We start from the raw sequence: 17815 nt of genomic DNA, 5'->3' as shown, positions 1-17815 counted from the left end.
GGTCCAGGCTGCAAGCCCTTTGCTCCCTACCTGGTTGACAACTCCAATTGAACTCAATGGGGCTCGTTTCAAGGTTTCCAGAGTGACCAGGCAATTTGTCCCCTTTTACACTAGCGAAACTGGGAAACTGGGGCCTGTAGTATGTCCCTTTTCAAAACCCAGCTCCAGATTTCTTTCTTTTTTCTTTTTATTTATTTATTGCCCAAGTTCCTCCATAGCTTTCTTCCGACATCGGATTCCTAGGCGTGTCTCTTGTCTAAACTGGGCTTAGTCCCAGGTAATTGTGCCTAGGCTCATAACCTTCGGTTTAAATCCCTAACCCCCCCCCCCATCTGTTTTAGAGCAGCCACAAAACGCATAGATTTAATATGATGCATTGGGTTGAGAGGTAGGTTTCAAAACTGGTTGTCACTCGTCTGGGGAGACACTTGGAGAGGTAATTGTGACCCACGTTTATTTTCGTATATTAACATTATTAAGCTGTTTCGTGATTAAAAACTACAGCTATTATTTTTTAACATTTTGCTCTTGAGGAGGAAAGAAGTGGGGAGGGATTTCATTCCGAGTCTCTAACATCATTGCTAATAACAGGAATGCTGTCCTTCCTAATCCTAATCATTATTAGGAAATAATAATACTATTTCCTAGTACTGTTAAGAGAAGTTGCACGCACACAAACACACAAAAGTCCTCTCTCGGAATTGGGGCAGCGTTGATTTGATATGTGAGTTTGCAGACTCAATGGAAAATCCTGGGCAAGAAGAGCAACACTGACTTGGGAAGGATGCGCCAAAGAAAGCGTAAGTCTCTCTTTCTCTGAAACTAGCCAGCCCTTTTGGCTCATCAATCCATTGCAAAGTTCCGACGCAGCTCATTGGCCGACGTCAGGGGCGTCACACAGCTCCCCGGCACCTCATTGGCTCTTTCCACGTGCGGGCCATCCTCACGTGCTTCCGGTTGGCATGGGGAGAAAAAAAAGTGTGGCTGAGCGATTTTATTATTATTATTATTTTTAGGCAGAGAGTTTGTTGCAAGATCGGAGCTGTCAGAGATTTTTTTTGCATATATATATATATATATATATATATATATATATGAAAGAGAAGTAGAGGAGAAGGAAGGGCGGGGCGTCGGGAGGGGGCGAGGGAAGGCGAGGAGGTGTCAGGCCAGTTCTGCACGTGGGAAGGGGAGCCTCCAGCCTCCGCCGCGGCTGCTGCTCGGTGGGCAAAGCCTCGGCTGACACCTGGGGAAAGCCCCGCGCCGCCTGCCTCCTCTCTGGCTGCTTCCAGGGCTGGCTTGCGAGGAAGGCTTCGCGGGAGGGGGGCGGGGTCTGGGCTTTGGGTTCTTTGGACTTTCTTTTCTTCCCCCCTCCCTCCCTTTCTTTTTTGGAAGAGGGGGGAGAAGCGAGTCAGAGAGAGAGAGAGAGAAGGGGGCGAGAAATATAAGGTAACGGCAAAAACAGGCGACTCCCTCCAAATGTCGGAGCCTTTGGATCTCTCCCTCTGAAAGAGGGACCCAGCTCCGAGCCAACAAGTGGATTGTATGGGGCGTTTTTTGCACGGGCGGCGCACAGATCCCTCCTTAAAATAAAAACAAAACGCACAACACAACACAACAGTAAAAAGAAGAAGAAGAGGAAGAAGAAGGTTGATTTGAATTTGGAGGAGAAGGAAGGGAAAGCTATCTATCTGTCTATATTTCTAAGAATCAGCATCCACCGTCCGGAGAAGGGAGGACCAAGAGGAGGCATCGTCGGGGTCCAGCCGAGAGAGCTGTTCCTCCGCGGAGCTGGCGGCTGAGGATGGAAGAGCCGGCGGATCCTAAAGGCCAGCGAGAGCCCGCTCCGAGCCCCTCCGGCGGCGGATTGCCGGCCCCGACTCTTGGCCCCACCAGCAGCCCCAGCAGCGATGGGGAAAGCCTGCCGCTCTCGCCCAGCAGCACCAGCAGCACCAGCACCAGCAGCCACCCTCCTTCGTCCCCCGCCGCGCCTTGCCTCGGCTCGCTGCCCCACCACCAGCACCACCAGCATCACCACCACCAGCATCCCCAGCACCACCACCAGCATCCCCAGCAGCAGCAGCAGCCGCGACCGCCTCCTCCGCCCCCGCCTCCGCCTCCTCCTCCTCCTCTTCCTCCGCACCACCGCACCACCAACTTCTTCATCGACAACATCCTGAGGCCGGACTTTGGCTGCAAGAAGGAGCCGCATCTCTTGATCCTCGCCGGGGCCGGAGGAGGGGGAGGCCGGGACAGGGACCCAGACCGCGCGCCCGGCTCAGGGAGAGAAAATGGCAACCCGCTGCTGGGCTGCAGGACCCCAAACCCAGTCTCTTCCACCTCCTCCTCCTCCTCTGCGCTCCTCCTTAGCACCGAACCGCCGGGGACCCCAGAGCCCGGCTCTACCGCCGCCGCCATCACCACCTCCTCCTCCTCTTCCTCCTCTTCCTCGGCCGCCTCCAAAGCCAGCCCCACCGCCGCCGCCGCCGTAGGGACAGCCAAGCCCCCTTCTTCTTCTTCCTCTTCCTCCTCTTCCTCCTCCTCCTCCTCTTCCTCGGAAGGGAATGGACCTAACTCGGCGAAGTATGGGGAGCACGCCAACCCGGCCATCCTCCTCATGGGCTCCGGGAACGGAGGGACCGTGGTCGCCGCCAAGGGCGAGTGCCAGCAGCCGTTGGTCTGGCCGGCCTGGGTTTACTGCACCCGCTATTCAGACCGACCCTCCTCGGGTAAGGATGCGCCTCCGGGGCGGAAGGCAACGCGGCCGGGGCCCTTTCCCTTCCCCTTCCCCTTCTCCTCCTCCTTCTTCTCCTCCTTCCCTTCCCTTCGTTTGCCTTCTCTTCCCTTTCCCTTCCCTTTCCCGTTCTCCTCCTCCTTCTTCTACTCCTTCCCTTCCCTTCCCTTCGTTTGCCTTCTTTTCCCCTTCCCTTTCCCCTTCTTCTACTCCTTCCCTTCCCTTCCCTTCGTTTGCCTTCTCTTCCCCTTCCCTTTCCCCTTCGACCTCCTTCTTCTTCTACTCCTTCCCTTCCCTTCCCTCCGTTTGCTTTCTCTTCCCTTTCCCTTCTCCTTCTTCGTCTTCTACTCCTTCCCTTCCCTTAATTCCCTTCCCTTCCTCTTTCCTTAATTTCCCTTCTCTTCCCCTTCATTTTTCACTTCCCTTAACTTCCCTTCCCTTCCCCCTTCCCTTATCTTCCCTTCCTTTCTCTTTCCTTCCTTTTCCCTTAATTTCCCTTCCCTGTCCCCTGCTCGCTTCCCCTCCTCCTACATTCTCCCCACCCGAATATATATATATATATATATATATGCTTATACAGTTGGCCCTCCATATCCATCGATATTCTTTTAATCCACGGATTTGAGCAAAAATTATAAATTCTCCAAAGCAGACCTTGATTTTGTCATTTGATAGAAGGGATACCATTTTACTATGAAACTGTACATCATAGGACTTGAGCATCCACAGACGTTGGTGTCCATGGGAGGTGCTGGAACCAAACTCCAGGCCCCACTGTATAATCCTGGGTGGGAAACCATTGCCCTGATCCCAGCCAAGGACAAGGCTCCCTCCTCCTTCGCCCACCGGCGATCCTGCTCCTTTCCTTGCTTAGAGTCAAACCCTGCCCAAGAGAAGTCAAGGGGATCTAAGTGGGGGGCAACAGAGAGAAAAAGGCTCCCTGCACCTCTACCCCCCTTTTTTTTACCCTAAAGGAGACCCGTTAATTTGAGCAAGGGACGCTTTCTAGGTCCAAAAATATTCTTTATTTCTTTACATCCAAATATTTTTAATCCTCTGTGTTTCAAGTTATTCCAATAAAAGGCAAGCGCAAAACGGTCATCTCCTGGCCCAGGAAGACCTTGTTGCAGGATTTCGGTTTAGGTTTTTAAAATATTTAGCCTCGAAAGTAAATAAATAAATAAACCCAGCTTTCCCTTTGCCAAGTGGCAGCCTTTCCGAACTTGACCTGGTTGGAAAGCGTCTAAAGGCTTCTGGGCCTTCGGGGTGACAAATGCCTCAGGAAAAGGCCCGGCTTTTTTGGGGCCAGCAGCAACCGTTGAAATCAATGGGATTTGAGAAGGAGATATTTAGGACCGAGTCCAAGAACCTCCAGATCTCAGGGCCTTTGTTCCTCTTGAGTCCTTTGATCCGTTGAGAGAGAGTGTGTGTTATTTTTCTCTTTAATTCAAGAGGAGAGATAAAAGCCCAAAACTGCCTTTCTAAATATATAGTTAAATTGCTCTTCCTCTCCTTCTTGGAAAGGCTTTTGATTTTAGTTCCCGGGTGGTGACAACTGGTGGCTTCTAGGTTCACACTTAGTTGCAGCAATGCATTTTAATTTAATTTTGTGAATTTCCGAGGAACCGGGGAGCGAAGGTTGCACCCGTTTTAAAAACAGTCCTTTTTGAAGGAAGGGGCCGAAAAATAGAAGGAGGAAAGGGCTTCCATGTGTACATATAGGACAAAAAAGGAGAAGGAGGAGAAAGGGAAGGAAAAGGGCGCCTCCGAAAAGCCAATAGAGGCCTCCTTCTCCTTCTCTTTCTGGCAGTAGTGAAGAAAAATCCAGCTTTGGAGGCCTTGTTGCTTTTTCCTTCCGGAGCCTGAGGGGATTTTATTTCACGTTTCACCCGTTTTCTCTCTCTCTTGAAGAGTGGGGTTCAAGGGACTTTGCTCCATCCTTTGACACCGATTTTATCAGGCCAGGATGAGAAAACAGAGCTTTCTGGAGCTCCCGAGGGTCCTTGGCTCTCTCCGGTTAGCTTCGGCGGAGGGTTTAAAATCCTCCCAGAAAGGGGAAAGGAGAGAGGAGTGAAAGGGGGAAAGAAGCAAAAGGGGAAGGGAATATTTCCCATTCTTTCCCCGAAGCAGAAAGTGGCAGAAAGTCAAGCGACAAGGCCGCCCTGGGCCAGCGGGGCCAGCAAAAACCACCGGATCGGAGTATGAGGATCTCCTTCTAAGAGAGGCCAGAGAGTGAGACCCCAGGGCCAGGTGGGGGGGGCTGGGAAAGGAGGCTGGGGGAGATGGAGGGGGAAGCCAAGGGGGGAGAGGGCTTGGCACCTCTAGTTCCAAGGAGGCGAAGCCCGGCTCCTCTCCGGTCCCCCTTAGACTGACTGACTTCCTTCCTTCCTTCCTTCCTTCCTTCCTTCCTTCCTTCCTTCCTTCCTTCCCTTTTTCTTTTCCTTTCTTTTCCTTCCTTCCTTCCTTTTCCTCCCTCCCTCCCTCCCCTCTCCTCCTCTGCTCAGAGCCAGGGTGAACAGACGCGTCCTAACCCTAAAAGGAGAAGGCACCTCATGATGTAAGATATTTCCCCCACCTCCAAAAATAATTTAAAAAATGAAAATGAAAAAGGGAGGACATGACCCAATAAAAGCTCAAAACATTCACAGAAAGAGAAATCTATGCTTCTTTGGTCGTGCTCAGAATGGAGGGCGTTGAAAAAAAAATGTGGAGGGCATGACCAAAACCAAAGCTCAAAACCTAGAAATGTACATTCGTGCTTCTTAGTTAGGCCTCGAATGGAAGACAGGGAAGAAAAATGTGGAGGGCATGAGCAAAATAAAAGCTCTAAACACTCCTAGAAATATAAAATGCATGCCTCTTAGTCGATCCCAGAACGGAAGACATGGAAGAAAAATACGGAGGAAAAAGATGACCAAAATAAAAGCTCAATACACTCCCAGAAACGTAAATTCAGGCTTGGTAGTTCTGGTCAAAAGGGAGGACATTTTGGGATTCCTCCTAGAGAGGAGGTGGAAATGTAGGACAGGTCCTGGGGAAGGAAAAAAGAAAAAGAAAGGAGGCGGCCCTGTGGTCCTTCTGGCTGGGAGTCCCTTTGGGCCGGGGGCGATTGATCCCTGGGCCGCTATCAGCGCGGGCCATCTCCCTCTCCATCCTGGCCTCCTGGAAAACTCGAAAAAGCCCATTTGATTGACTGGGGGCTTGAGGGGGTGATTGAGCTGTCAGCCAGGCTCCCGGACGGACTCCCTGCCAGCCTCCAGCCCTCCAGGCCCCGGCCCAAGAGGAGCGCCTGCCCGGCTTCACCCTCCGGCGCCCATCGGCCTGGCTGAGTTCGGGCTTCGGCCTTGTTTGGAGGGGCTGCTCTTTTAAAAAATAAGATAAAACCACCACCCCCTCTCTGTGGCCGCCCCAGCACTTTCCAGGGTGGACACTCCAGGCCTTTCCCGGAGCAGGGCCGGCCAGATCCATGTCTGTCTTCAGAGACACTGCAAATTGGAGAGCTTTTGCCAGGAAAATATAGCTCATCCTAAAATAAAAGGTCAAAACCTGCTTAGAAATAGAAATTCATGCTTCTGGGTCAGGCTCGAAAGGCAGGGGACTCGATAAAAACGGAGGACACGGCGCCACCAAAGCTTTAAAAACACAGAGACCTAGAAACTCAGGTTTCTTGGTCATGCTCACGATGGAAATGGAGGACATTTTTGGAATTCCTCCTAGAGAGAAGGTTGAAATTTAGGAAAGGAGGACGCCTGGTCACCCTGTTTCCAATCTCCTTTCTTAGGGCTTCTTCCCTGGGCATCTGGGTAGCCTTAGTTGTCCCCTAGGACTAGTCCTAAGCAGAGCAGACCTACTGAAGGGAGGTCAACAAGCGTCCAAGTCAGATGGGTCCAAGGGGTCCACTCAACTGGAGACTCCCAGTAGGGTTTAGAGTATAGTTTGTAAATCCAGAAAAAAAGGGGGGGGGGGGAGTCAGACAGGAGATTGATATCCCCAGCATCCCCACACTTCTCTAGAGATCTAGTCGCTTCTTGGACCATGCCTGTTGTATTTCCCCATCTGAATAGGTCCTGAAGGGTGAGCCAGTCAAACCCAAGATGGGAGAGAAAGATAGTGCAAAGGCCTCCGGGAAATGGCTAATAAATGTTCTCTTAGTTTTGTAAAAGAGGGAGGAAAAGAAGCCTGCAGTTGATAGCAATCGACATAAGTAGAGACGACGATAGGGAAAGATGCAGATCTAGATATTTCTCGTGGATGTCTTGGAAGAAGCAGGCACTCTTTGGAAGAGTTATCCCCGGTCTGGCCCTTTTCCTACCGCTTTCTTCTCTCTCTGTCTCTTTCTTTCTTTCTTTCTTTCTTTCTTTCTTTCTTTCTTTTAAAAGTTGTTTTAAATAGCGGGAAACCCTTAGAGTTGAGAAACCTCCTTCATCTTCTCTGTGTGTTTGTGTTGGAAGGGACTGCTTCCTCCCCCGTTTTTCTCTTTTTGAAAGGAGGAGAAATCTACCCGCCCAGCTGCATTTTTGGAAATTAAAAATAACGTAAAATAAAAATCCTCCGACCCAGGTTTCCCACCTTGAAATCATTTATAACGTGATTTTATGATTTAAAATCATTTTTTAAAAAATGTTACGTTCATGTACATATGTGTGCCGTCAAGTCGCCTGTCGACTTGCTGCGACCCCATGAATTTCTCAGGATTTTCTTAGGCAGGGAATACTAAAGGCGGTTTGCCAAAGCATCACTGTTCCTCTCTTTCTGTGTATGTGTACATACTCCAGGAGAAGTGCCAAAGATATACGCAAAGAAACACATAGAGGTGAACGCTGATGCATTTGTTTGTATGTATAACTACGCATATATATTACAAATTATTTTGAGTTTATATATAATGTAATATATATTATAATACAGACTTTCTGAGGTTTGTCCCATATTTGGTACACAACGTGCAGGTGTCTTTTGTTGGTAACGACTCTGCAGCTACATTGGCCTTTATCGAAAGGACCCATTAAAAGAAAGGAGGCAACACCCAGAATAAAGGAAGAGGAGGCCTGTAGCATTATTTGAGACAGTACAGGGGATCCCAAAAATACTCTCTGGACTGGTTTTGGCTCGAATATGGCCGAGATGCGTTGCTATTAACCTGCCAGCACGGCTGCTAAATAGACGGGAGTGATTTTCTAGAGAGATGCCGGGCTGCCTCTCTCTCTCTCTCTCTCTCTCTCTCTCTCTCTCTCTCTGTATGTATGTATGTATCTCTCTCTTGTGTATGTGTGTGTGTGTATATATATGTGTGTGTATATACAGACAGACAGACAGAGATACTGTATATAGATGACTCTAGGATCAAGTACAGGATAAAGTGTGTGTATGTTAATGTATATGTGTGTGTGTGTACACACACACACACACACACACACACACACACACACATTTTATCTTGTACTTTATCCTGAAGCCAGTCTTAGGTAAAGGGAACCCCCCACCCCCAGCCAAGAGGCTGCCATTTTTGAGCAGAAGACTCTCCAGAGAGCTAAGCTTTTCCGAACCAAGATGGCTCCTTTCCCCACCCTCCCTTTTGCAACTGGGAGTGATGGGTCTGGGAGACCTCGGCCTCCGGTAGCAGCCCCCAGACTCCCAAGGTTTCGGCTGAAGCAGGAAAGGAGACACGGGGCTGCGCTTCCTCACGGACGCGGGTCTCTCTCTCGACAGGGACCTCCCTTTCTAAAGGAAAGAGGGGCAGAGTGGGGTGAGCTGAGGGCACCCAGACCCCTTCTTCTCCTATAGCAGGCAAGACGGAGTTGAGAGGAGCTTGTCATAGGAGTTCCTGAGATTTCCAAAATAGGAAAAGCCCTATGTGAGAAAGCGAAGCCTGGGAACCCCTTTCAAACCCGTCTTTCTAAGGGGAAAAACCTAGCTGAAGCGTTGCTCCTTATCTCTGCCGATCTGCCCCTGTTTTTTTTCCCTTAACGTGTGGGGAAGGGATGGAAAAGAGAATCCAAGGCAACCTCCTCCCCGCCCTGATTTAGGAAGGGACAACTGGGCTTGGGAAGCCTCAAAAAGAAACAGACTTTCCAAACAGGTTTTCCTCCGACGCTAGAAAGACCCAGGGGCACCTGAAAGGGGGGAAAGAAGGTGGTGGAAAAACTCTCCTTGTGAATCCTCGTGGTACGGCTCTTTCCCAACCCACAACAACAACAACAGCAATAACAACAAATCCATTCAGTAAACCTCTTGTTGTGCTTATTTGGGATTCACTTAGAACAATTCTACATCTCTGGTCCTAAACACACTGGAGAAATAATCCAATCTGAGACCGCTTTAATGGCCCCAGCTCAGGGCTAGGGAATCCTGGGAACTGTAGTTTGTTGTGGCGCAGAGGAGGATAAAATATCTCACGAAACTACCGTTCCTAGAATTCTCTAGCATTGAGCCAGGGCAGTTAAAGCGGTGTCAAATTGGATTACTGCTGCAGTGCGTTTTGGCACGCTGTTTCATTATTTTTTTTAAAAATGGCCTTGGCCCTTCTTGCTGGCCATTTCCAAAGCAGGGCCTTCTTATGGTGGGGGCTTGGGGAGGGAGATGACGTCGGGGAAGGATTCCTGGGGTGTCCCCTCACTCACCCGGATCCATTAACTCTTGCTATGCTGGAAAAAGAAGGGACAGAAATGGCAGGACAGGCCCAGAGAGGAACCAGGCCTTCCCTTATACACCACCAGATGCCCATAAAGGGTTGCCTGGCCTTTAACAACAGCAACAGCAAAACAGCCCACTCCCAAATAAAATCCCTCCCCTGAATTAGCAAAGGCCGCCTCCAGTTTAAAGAGAGTTTCCTATCAGCCTTGCTTTTCAGGGGTAATAAGCCGGTAGGGGTCTTCCAAAGTCCGGTTTGTGTGGCTTGGTTTTTCCGGAGGCTTCCAATTCGCTAAATCCCCCCCCCCCGACCTTCTCTATTTAGCCATCCGTCTCTTTTTCGAGCTCTCCCTGGGTGGAGCGAGACGAAACCGGCATGGCTCTCTAAGAAGGACTGCAGTTTGGTCTCGATAGAGAAAACCCGTAGTTAAATCCGTGGGAATCGCCAGTGCCAGCCTGTTGGGAGCAAAGTGTTCCTCGGCATAACCTTTTCTTTGGATTCCTTTGTTTCTCTCCCCCCTCTTCACTCATCTTCCATTCCCATTCTATTTCTCCCCCCTCTTTCTTCCTTCCTTCCTTCCTCCCTCCCTCCCTCCCTCCCTCCCTCCCTCCCTTCCTCTTGTCTTGCCTTCTTTTCCTGTCGGGACACCACTACAAGGGAAGGAGAAGCCGGCGCTGGCTTGGGAGCTCCTCAGGCCTACAGGCCACCCGGGGACCTAGCCAACCCGTGGGTGTGTGTGTGTGTGTGTGTGTTTGTAAGTGTGACTGTGCGAGAAAGAGAGAGATTGAGGGAGAGAGGGGGGGGGGGAAGCCGTCTGGAAATGCATGCACCCTTCTCTCACAGCGGGGTTAGATTGGAAAGGAGAGAGAGCCGAAAAGTGGGTCAATCTATTTGCACCTCCCAACCACATTTTAGGGTTGCCACACACTTTTGAAAGGAGGCATCCCCATGTGTTTTAAGCCTTCCTGAGGAGCCATCCGACACGGAATAGCCACAGCTGCATCTAGGCGGGTTATTATTAGTATTATTCGTATTATTATTATTTGGACGGGTGGGTGGGTGGGATGGGGAGACTTCTGATCCAAGCATGCTACCCCTCAGTGCCCCCCTGGCATCCCCTCCCCCTCCCACATTGTGTATGTGTGTGAGAGAGGAAAGGGAGAAGAACGATCTTGCAATCGGGAAAAGCATGCAACCTTCTTGAGCAGCCGGATTAGATCGGAAAAGAGAAAGATGAGGACAGCAGATCCATTTATTTGGAAATCTAAGCCCCCCTCCCCCGAACCACATTTTTAGGGTTGCCCTAGGGCCCATTTTGGAAAGAGGCTGTCCCTTAGACTGGAAAGGAGAGGAACACGAAAAGAGGACTAATTTATTTGCAACTCTGCACTCCCCTCCCCCGTTTTAGTGTTGCCATAGGGCCCACTTTTGAAACCTGCAAGGAATAGCCACAGCTGCCTCGAGAGGAATCATTATTATTATTATCATTATCATTATTATTAGGGTTGGGGAGACTTCTGATCCAAGCATGCTGTTCCCATCCCCCTTGCAGTCCTGGCCTTCCCTCCCCTCCCACTAGACGGATTGTTGTTGGCCTGTTATTATTATTATTATTAGTAGTAGTAGTATTTGGGTTGGGGAGACTTCTGAAACAAGCATGCTAATTCTCCCCACTCCCTCCTGGCCTGTTGTTGTTGTTGTTGTTGTTGTTGTTGTTATTATCATTATTATTATTGGTGGTGGGTAGGTTGAGGAGACCTCTGACCCAAGCATGCTATTCCCCACCTCTGCTCTTCTGGCCTATTTTTACTACTGTTAGTATTAGTATTAGTATGTTGGGTGGTAGGTGGCTTGGGGAGACTTCTGATTCAAGCATGTTATTCTCCTCCCCTTGCTTTCCTGGCCTATTATTATTATTATTATTATTAGTAGTAGTAGTAGTATTTTGGGTGGTGGATGGCTTGGGGAGACTTCTGATCCAAGCATGTTATTATTCTTCCTCCTCCCCACTCTCCTGGCCTATTATTATTATTGTTGTTATTATTATGGGTGGTGGGTGGCTTGAGAAGACCTCTGACACAAGCATGCTATACCCCCGTTCTCTTGGCCTATTATTACTGTTATCAGTATTAGTATTTTGGGTGGTGGTTGGCTTGGGGAGACTTCTGATCCAAGCATGCTGTTCTAGTTACCTTGCTCTCCTGGCCTTTTAGTGGTATTATTTTGGGTGGTGGGTAGCTTGGGAAGACCTCTGTTCCAAGCATGCTACTCTCCTCCCTACTCTCTGCTCTCCTGGCCTATTATTATTATTATTATTATTATTATTATTATTATTTACTAGTGGTGGTGGGTAGTTTGAGGAGACTTCTGACACAAGCATGGTATTCTGCTCCCCCCTGCTCTCCTGGCCTATTATTACTATTAAGGGTGGTGGGTGGCTTGGGGAGAGTATTCTGCTCCCCCTGTGCTCTCCTGGCCAGTGATGATGATGGTGGTGATGGTGATGGGTGGGTTGGGGAGACTCCTGCCCCCGGCCTGCCCTCCTCTCCCGCGTTGTGTGTGCCTGTGTGAGTGAGTGTGTGTGAGAGAGTGTGTGCATGGTGCCTGCCTCCCTCCCCCCCTCCCCGGGCAGTGCCTCCGCCAGCACTCTCTCCCTCTGCCAGCAGGTCCCCGCACACGGAAACTGAAGAAGAAGAAGAGCGAGAAGGAGGACAAGCGCCCGCGGACGGCCTTTACGGCGGAGCAGCTGCAGAGACTGAAGGCCGAGTTCCAGGCCAACCGCTACATCACGGAGCAGCGCCGGCAGACCCTGGCCCAGGAGCTGAGCCTCAACGAGTCCCAGATCAAGATCTGGTTCCAGAACAAGCGGGCCAAGATCAAGAAGGCCACGGGCATCAAGAACGGCCTGGCCCTCCACCTCATGGCCCAGGGACTCTACAACCATTCCACCACCACTGTGCAGGACAAGGAGGACAGCGAGTGAGAGGACCCGGGGCTGGGCTGGGGGGGCTTTTGGGCTTGGTTTGGTTTTTTTTTTTGTTTTTTTTAAAAGGAAAAAATTATTTTATTCTTAATATTATTATTATATTATAATTATTATAATTATTATAATTATTGTTATGATGATGGACCTGGTCTCCAGGGAAGAAGACAAAGAGTAACCACAACCACGACGATGACGACAAAGAGAGGACGCTTTGGGAAAAGCGGGACAAAGGGCCGTCTGGACTGCAGTGTTGGAGGGAGTTATTTAAGAACAAAAAAACAATCCGAGAAAGAGAACAAAATCAAATTTATTGTCTGTTCATAGCTATAAAGATTCCGATTAAAAACGAGAACGAACCGAAGAACACTGACAAACAAAAATAATAAGAGAGATCTATATAGCCAAACATCATATGAGCTTGTATATATTTAATTTCAGGTAAGGAAACAAAACAAATGAATTAAGGATAATGTGTACCGTTTTTCTCCCCCCCCCCCCCCCCCGTGTCCTATTCGCTCAAGGACTGAGCTCCTCCACCCCACTTCTGGCCTTGATCTCCCCCCAAAACACACATACACACACTTTTGCTTTTTTTCTTCATTCTTCCTTTGCCTTTTCCATCCCAGCCCGGCCCTTGACCATCTTGGGCTCCCTTTCCACCGTCTCCCTTCTTCTGCCTCCCTTTGTGTGCCTTCATCTCTCTTGGTTTCGTGTGTGGATGTTCCCGAGTGGGTGCCTGGGCCTGTGTGTGTCTCTCTCTGTGTGTACTTCTTCTCTTCTTCTTCTTTTTTCTCCCCCGTTTCATTTCCCCAAATCACCGGATGACCCACAAAACTGCGAAACTGAACCCCTTGCTGCAAGCCAAAGATTTCTTTCTTATGTTCAGAAACCTGTAGGTCTGAAATAAAGTGTAGATTGTGTCCAGGAGACCTGTGGATGCTGGAATTCTTCTTTTCCCCATTCCCCTTTCGTATATTCTTAGTCTCTTCCTATATTTCTTCCCCGACCCTTCCTTTTAAAAAATTGTCTAGTTTTTTAAAAATATATATATTATTTTCCTTCATTGATTCTCTTTCATTTCTCCCTCTTCCCTGATCATTGGAGCGGGAAGGAGGAACTCTAGTCTCCAACTGGGTTTAATTTCGGTGTATTTAGTAGCTCGGTGCTGTGTAGGTTTATTCGGAAGTATGTGTGGCAATGCAATGGGAAACTGTTCTAAAAAAAGAAAGAATAATAATAATCCCAGCCTCTTTCCCTTTGAAGAGAAAGGGCCTTCCCTCCCAACTTATTCCCAAGGGACTCAGTGGATCCCAACTAACTTTAGCTGCATGGTGGTGTGGATGTTTGTGTGTTAAGAAGAAATAAGTCTAGGGTTTTGACAGATCTCTGTCGGTTCCATGGTACCCCTTTCTCTCTACCCAAATAAACAGACCAAAATGCATGGAGGCTAACAATTTCACGATTCCTCCCTTTTTCTTTTTCTGGCTCCTTCCAGTTGCAGGATGGGTTGGAAAGAAATTTGTCTGACAGCTCCCTGCTTGGCATCCAAAATCATATTGAATTTCTACGGAGGCGCCTTTTGCCAGGAAAAGCAGGAGAAGGAAGGAAGGAAGGAAGGAAGGAAGGAAGGAAGGAAGGAGGGGAAGAGAGAGGGGGTGGGGAAAGGGAAGAGAGAATGAGCAGCCCTTAGCAGGCGGTTGCTTAGCAGCACCGCATAATGAATGGAGCCGGTGTGGGGCTTCCCTCCTTGCCCTTCTTCTCCCACCAGCCACCGCGCCTTCCTATTATTATTATTATTATTATTATTATTACTATATTAATGGTTGATGAAGTAAATTTGGTCTTTGCACTGACGGTGTTCTCCTCCCTCCAACCAAGCCTCCCTCCTCCTCCTCCTCCTCCTCCTCCTCCTCCTCCTCCTTCTTCTTCTCCTTCTTCTTCGCAACCCCGACTTGAAGCAACTGGGGAGCTCTGTTCCCCAGAGATTTCTACTAGGGTGAGGCCGGGCCCTTGAACGAATAGTTAATACCTTGGGCTTTCTGACAGGCCAGGCTTATTAAGAACCCTCCCCCCCAAATGCTGCGAGACTCCGAGATGGAGAGTTTAGTACCATTTTTCTCACCCAGTGAGTCTTTCATGAAATTTCCTAGTATCTATGGGCATTTGCGGGGAAGGGGTGACCTTTCTTCCCTTCCTTCCTGGAAGCTGGGTCCCAACCATTTATAGACCCCAAAGAGAATGACTCTGGGGGAGACTCCGTGGTTTCCAAGTGCAAGGGCTCAGGAACACTCCTTGGCATCTCCTGGGGGGGGGGGGTCTGGCAAAGTCCTCTGGAGAACCCCTGCCAACCAGTGTTAGTAATATGGAGTTAGATGGACTAAAGGCTGATAGAAGCCAAAGGTCCATTGCTTCCAATGGATCTGCCTTGGGAAGAATTCCCAGGCCCAGCTCCAAAGGAAGCCCTTCCTTTTAAGGGAGATCAGCTTCAGATAAATAGGGCTCTAATGGCCGACTAAATTCTGAGGAACGGGGTTCTGGTCCCCTAAAGCTCATCCGATGGTGATATAGTGGTGGTGATAACAACAGTAGTAACATTCTCTCAGTAGTAAAACAGTAGTGATATACTAAAATCTACTCTCCCACTTTTTATTTATGCATTTCCCATGTACACATTACAAATCTGACCTGGATGCAATTAAGTCTTCAAAGCCACCTCTTCCTTTTCAAAACAGAGGTATATTTTAGTTTGGTTCACCTTCTAATATAAAATATCCAGAATCAGGTTTGGAAGCTCAGAAGAGAACCAGAGAGTAACTTTTTGGAAGGGGGAAGTAAGACACAGGGATGGCTTTCAAAGCTAGGCCTTTGCTTAAAGTTCTACCGTAGTAGTAGTAGTAGCAGTAGTAGTAATAGTAATATATTTTTAACCTGAAGTCCCTCCAAGATAGGAACTGAAGGCTGCTTACAAATTAATACAATTCCAGCACAAATCATATTTACACAATTTATATTTCTAGGAGAGCAAGCCTGGCGTAGGGCTCAATTCCCTGCTGGGACTTGGAGGGTCACACACTCTCAGTCCCAGAAAACCTTGTGACAGGTTCGACTTAGGGTCGCCATAAGTCGGAACGACTTGAAGGCACACAACAACATAAACAGAAGTGTAATATTAAGTCAGGCTGGGTCAAGGTGGACAGGGCTGTGTGCAAGGAGTTTGATTTTTTTTAATCTGAAGTCTGTTTTCCAGAGCCGAGGAAAGGTTTTGATCAGAGAAAGCTGGAAGAAAATCAAGCAGGGCCACAAGCTTCCTGCCTTTCGGAAAGATCATGGGGCCTAGTATGGAAAGTTGTAAGACTCTTTACTTGCACTACAGGAAGGGTGATTAGATTGGAGCCCCGCACTTATGTATTTGTTGTTATTGTTGTTGTTTGCTGCCATACTCGACTCATGGCCTGTGGATGAGACATCCCCAATCTCTCATGCCCTTAACATCTTTGCTCAGGTCCTACAGGCTCAGGCCAGTGCCCTCCTTGATCAAGTCCATCCACCTGGCATGTGCTTTTCCTCTCTTTCTACTGCCTTCCATTTTTCCTGTCAACATTACCTTTTCTAATGAGACCCTTTTCTCCATAATATGGTCAAAGGTGGTTCTTGTTATTGTTGTTGTTGTGTGCCTTCAAGTCATTTCCGACCTACACCGACCCTATCATGGGGTTTTCTTGGCAAGATTTATTCAGAAGGGAGCCAAAGTGCCCAGGACTATGGCTCAGACGTCTATAGCGCCCTTGAAGGCAGGGACACAGTGCCCTGGTTGACATGGAGAGGAGGAGAAGAAAAAGGGATTATCTTTCTCTGTATTAGGATGAAACCCCTTATGCGTTTCTTTAATAACTTGCTGTGGCACACGGGCGAGAAAAAGTGGGACTTCCAATCCTAAAAGCCTTTTTCCAGCCAAGCCATGGCGATTGATGGAGTCTCTTTCCAAGAGAAGAGGTGCCATCCTAAACAGGGTGACCAGATGTCCTCCTTTCCCTTGATTTTCCTTCCGCCTTCTGTCCAGGAAGAATTCCAAAATGTCCTCCATTTGGAGCATGATCAAGAATTTATACGTCTAGGAATGCTTTTAGCTTTTCTTTTGTAACGGCCTGCATTTTTCTCCCTTGAATGCCCTATATTTTTGCAGTGCCTTGTCCTCCTTGGCGGCTAGGAGATCTGGTCACCCCGAATCCGAAATAAATTTGGGATTAGGTGGGATTTACTCCCGAGGAGAAGTTCAAGAGGACTGGGGCTGCCCAGTTGATAGAACTGCCAGAGTCGCCCCACTATTTAAAACGAAACCAACGACTTCTGTTTAAAAAAGTCACACTCGATCGGGGAGATCCAATATTTCAGAATGTGTTCTTTCTGAAACTGACCCAACTTTTTCTAATCACCATAGTTTGGATACCGCCCATTACGGGTTCAGTAATAAGTGATCTTGGGCAAGTAACACTCTCTCAGCCCCAAGGGAAGGCAATGGCAAACCTCCTCTGAACAAATCTTGCAAAGAAAACCAGGCGATACGGTCCCTTAGGGTCACCATCAGTCGGAAACGAAGGCACACAACAACAACAACAACAACAACAACAATATAGGGATGCTAACGCCTTCATAGCAAAAAAACAAAAACAAAAACAAAGCAAAACAAAAAAACAGCGTGGCCAATTTGAACCAGGGAGGACGTTTAATCCCTCTCCCTTTCGTTCCTCCCTAGACATTTACGGCTCCTCTCTGCTGTTTGGTCGCCACAACAACCCTGTTAGGTAGGTTGGGCTGAGAGATTGTCAGTGAGTTAAAGAAGAAAGCAGGCAGTGAACTTCCTGGATGGGAAATCGAAGTTTAATTGTTTCCAATTTAAAACCATAAAATCCCCGTGTGTGTGTGTGTGTGTGTGTGTGTGTGTGTGTGTTTGTGTTGGGAAAGAATTAGAAATTTCCAATCAAAGCATGATGCCACTGATCTTTTTTACCCCTTTTCTATTCGTATTTTTTTTAAAAAAACTAAATTTCGACCTTGCCTTATTAAAAATCCTACAATGTGTCGCTCTATTCCGCTAGAATTAATAATTAGATTTTGAGCCGGTGCAGCGTAGTGGCTTCAGTGTTGGACTATCACTCTGTAGGTTAGGATCTGATTCCTTGTTCAGCCATGAAACCCACTGGGTGACCTTGGCCACGTCACACTCTTTCAGCCTCAGGGGAAGGCAATGGCAAACCTCCTCTGAAGGAATCTTGCCAAGAAAACCCCATGATAGGTTCACTGCCTTAGGGTCACCATACTCGGAGATGACTGGAAGGCACACAAAACACACCCTCTCTTTAAAACAACAACAACAACAACAACAACAACAACAACAACAACAACCCAGAATCTTCACACATGCACCGAATAGGCATGCACAGAGATACAAACACGTAAATACGTTTGG

The 17815-nt window shown here is 48.4% G+C and overlaps 1 protein-coding gene across 1 annotated transcript; it reads left to right on the top strand.

Annotated features, from left to right (window-relative positions):
- The first annotated feature begins 1789 nt into the window (after positions 1 to 1789).
- On the top strand, positions 1790 to 12345 carry EN1 (engrailed homeobox 1). The gene is made up of 2 exons (XM_089523326.1): positions 1790 to 2726; positions 12029 to 12345. Exons 1-2 carry the CDS (start codon positions 1802 to 1804, stop codon positions 12343 to 12345), a joined length of 1242 nt encoding a protein of 413 aa, XP_089379452.1. The 5' UTR covers positions 1790 to 1801.
- The last annotated feature ends 5470 nt before the right edge of the window (positions 12346 to 17815 follow it).

Source organism: Sceloporus occidentalis, unplaced genomic scaffold, assembly GCF_023333645.1.
Source record: "Sceloporus occidentalis isolate IW3139 unplaced genomic scaffold, rSceOcc1.0.p SCAF_4, whole genome shotgun sequence".
NCBI classification, from domain to species: domain Eukaryota; kingdom Metazoa; phylum Chordata; class Lepidosauria; order Squamata; family Phrynosomatidae; genus Sceloporus; species Sceloporus occidentalis.
Note: the sequence above shows the minus strand (reverse complement) of the source record. Positions and strands in the feature narration are given on the sequence as shown.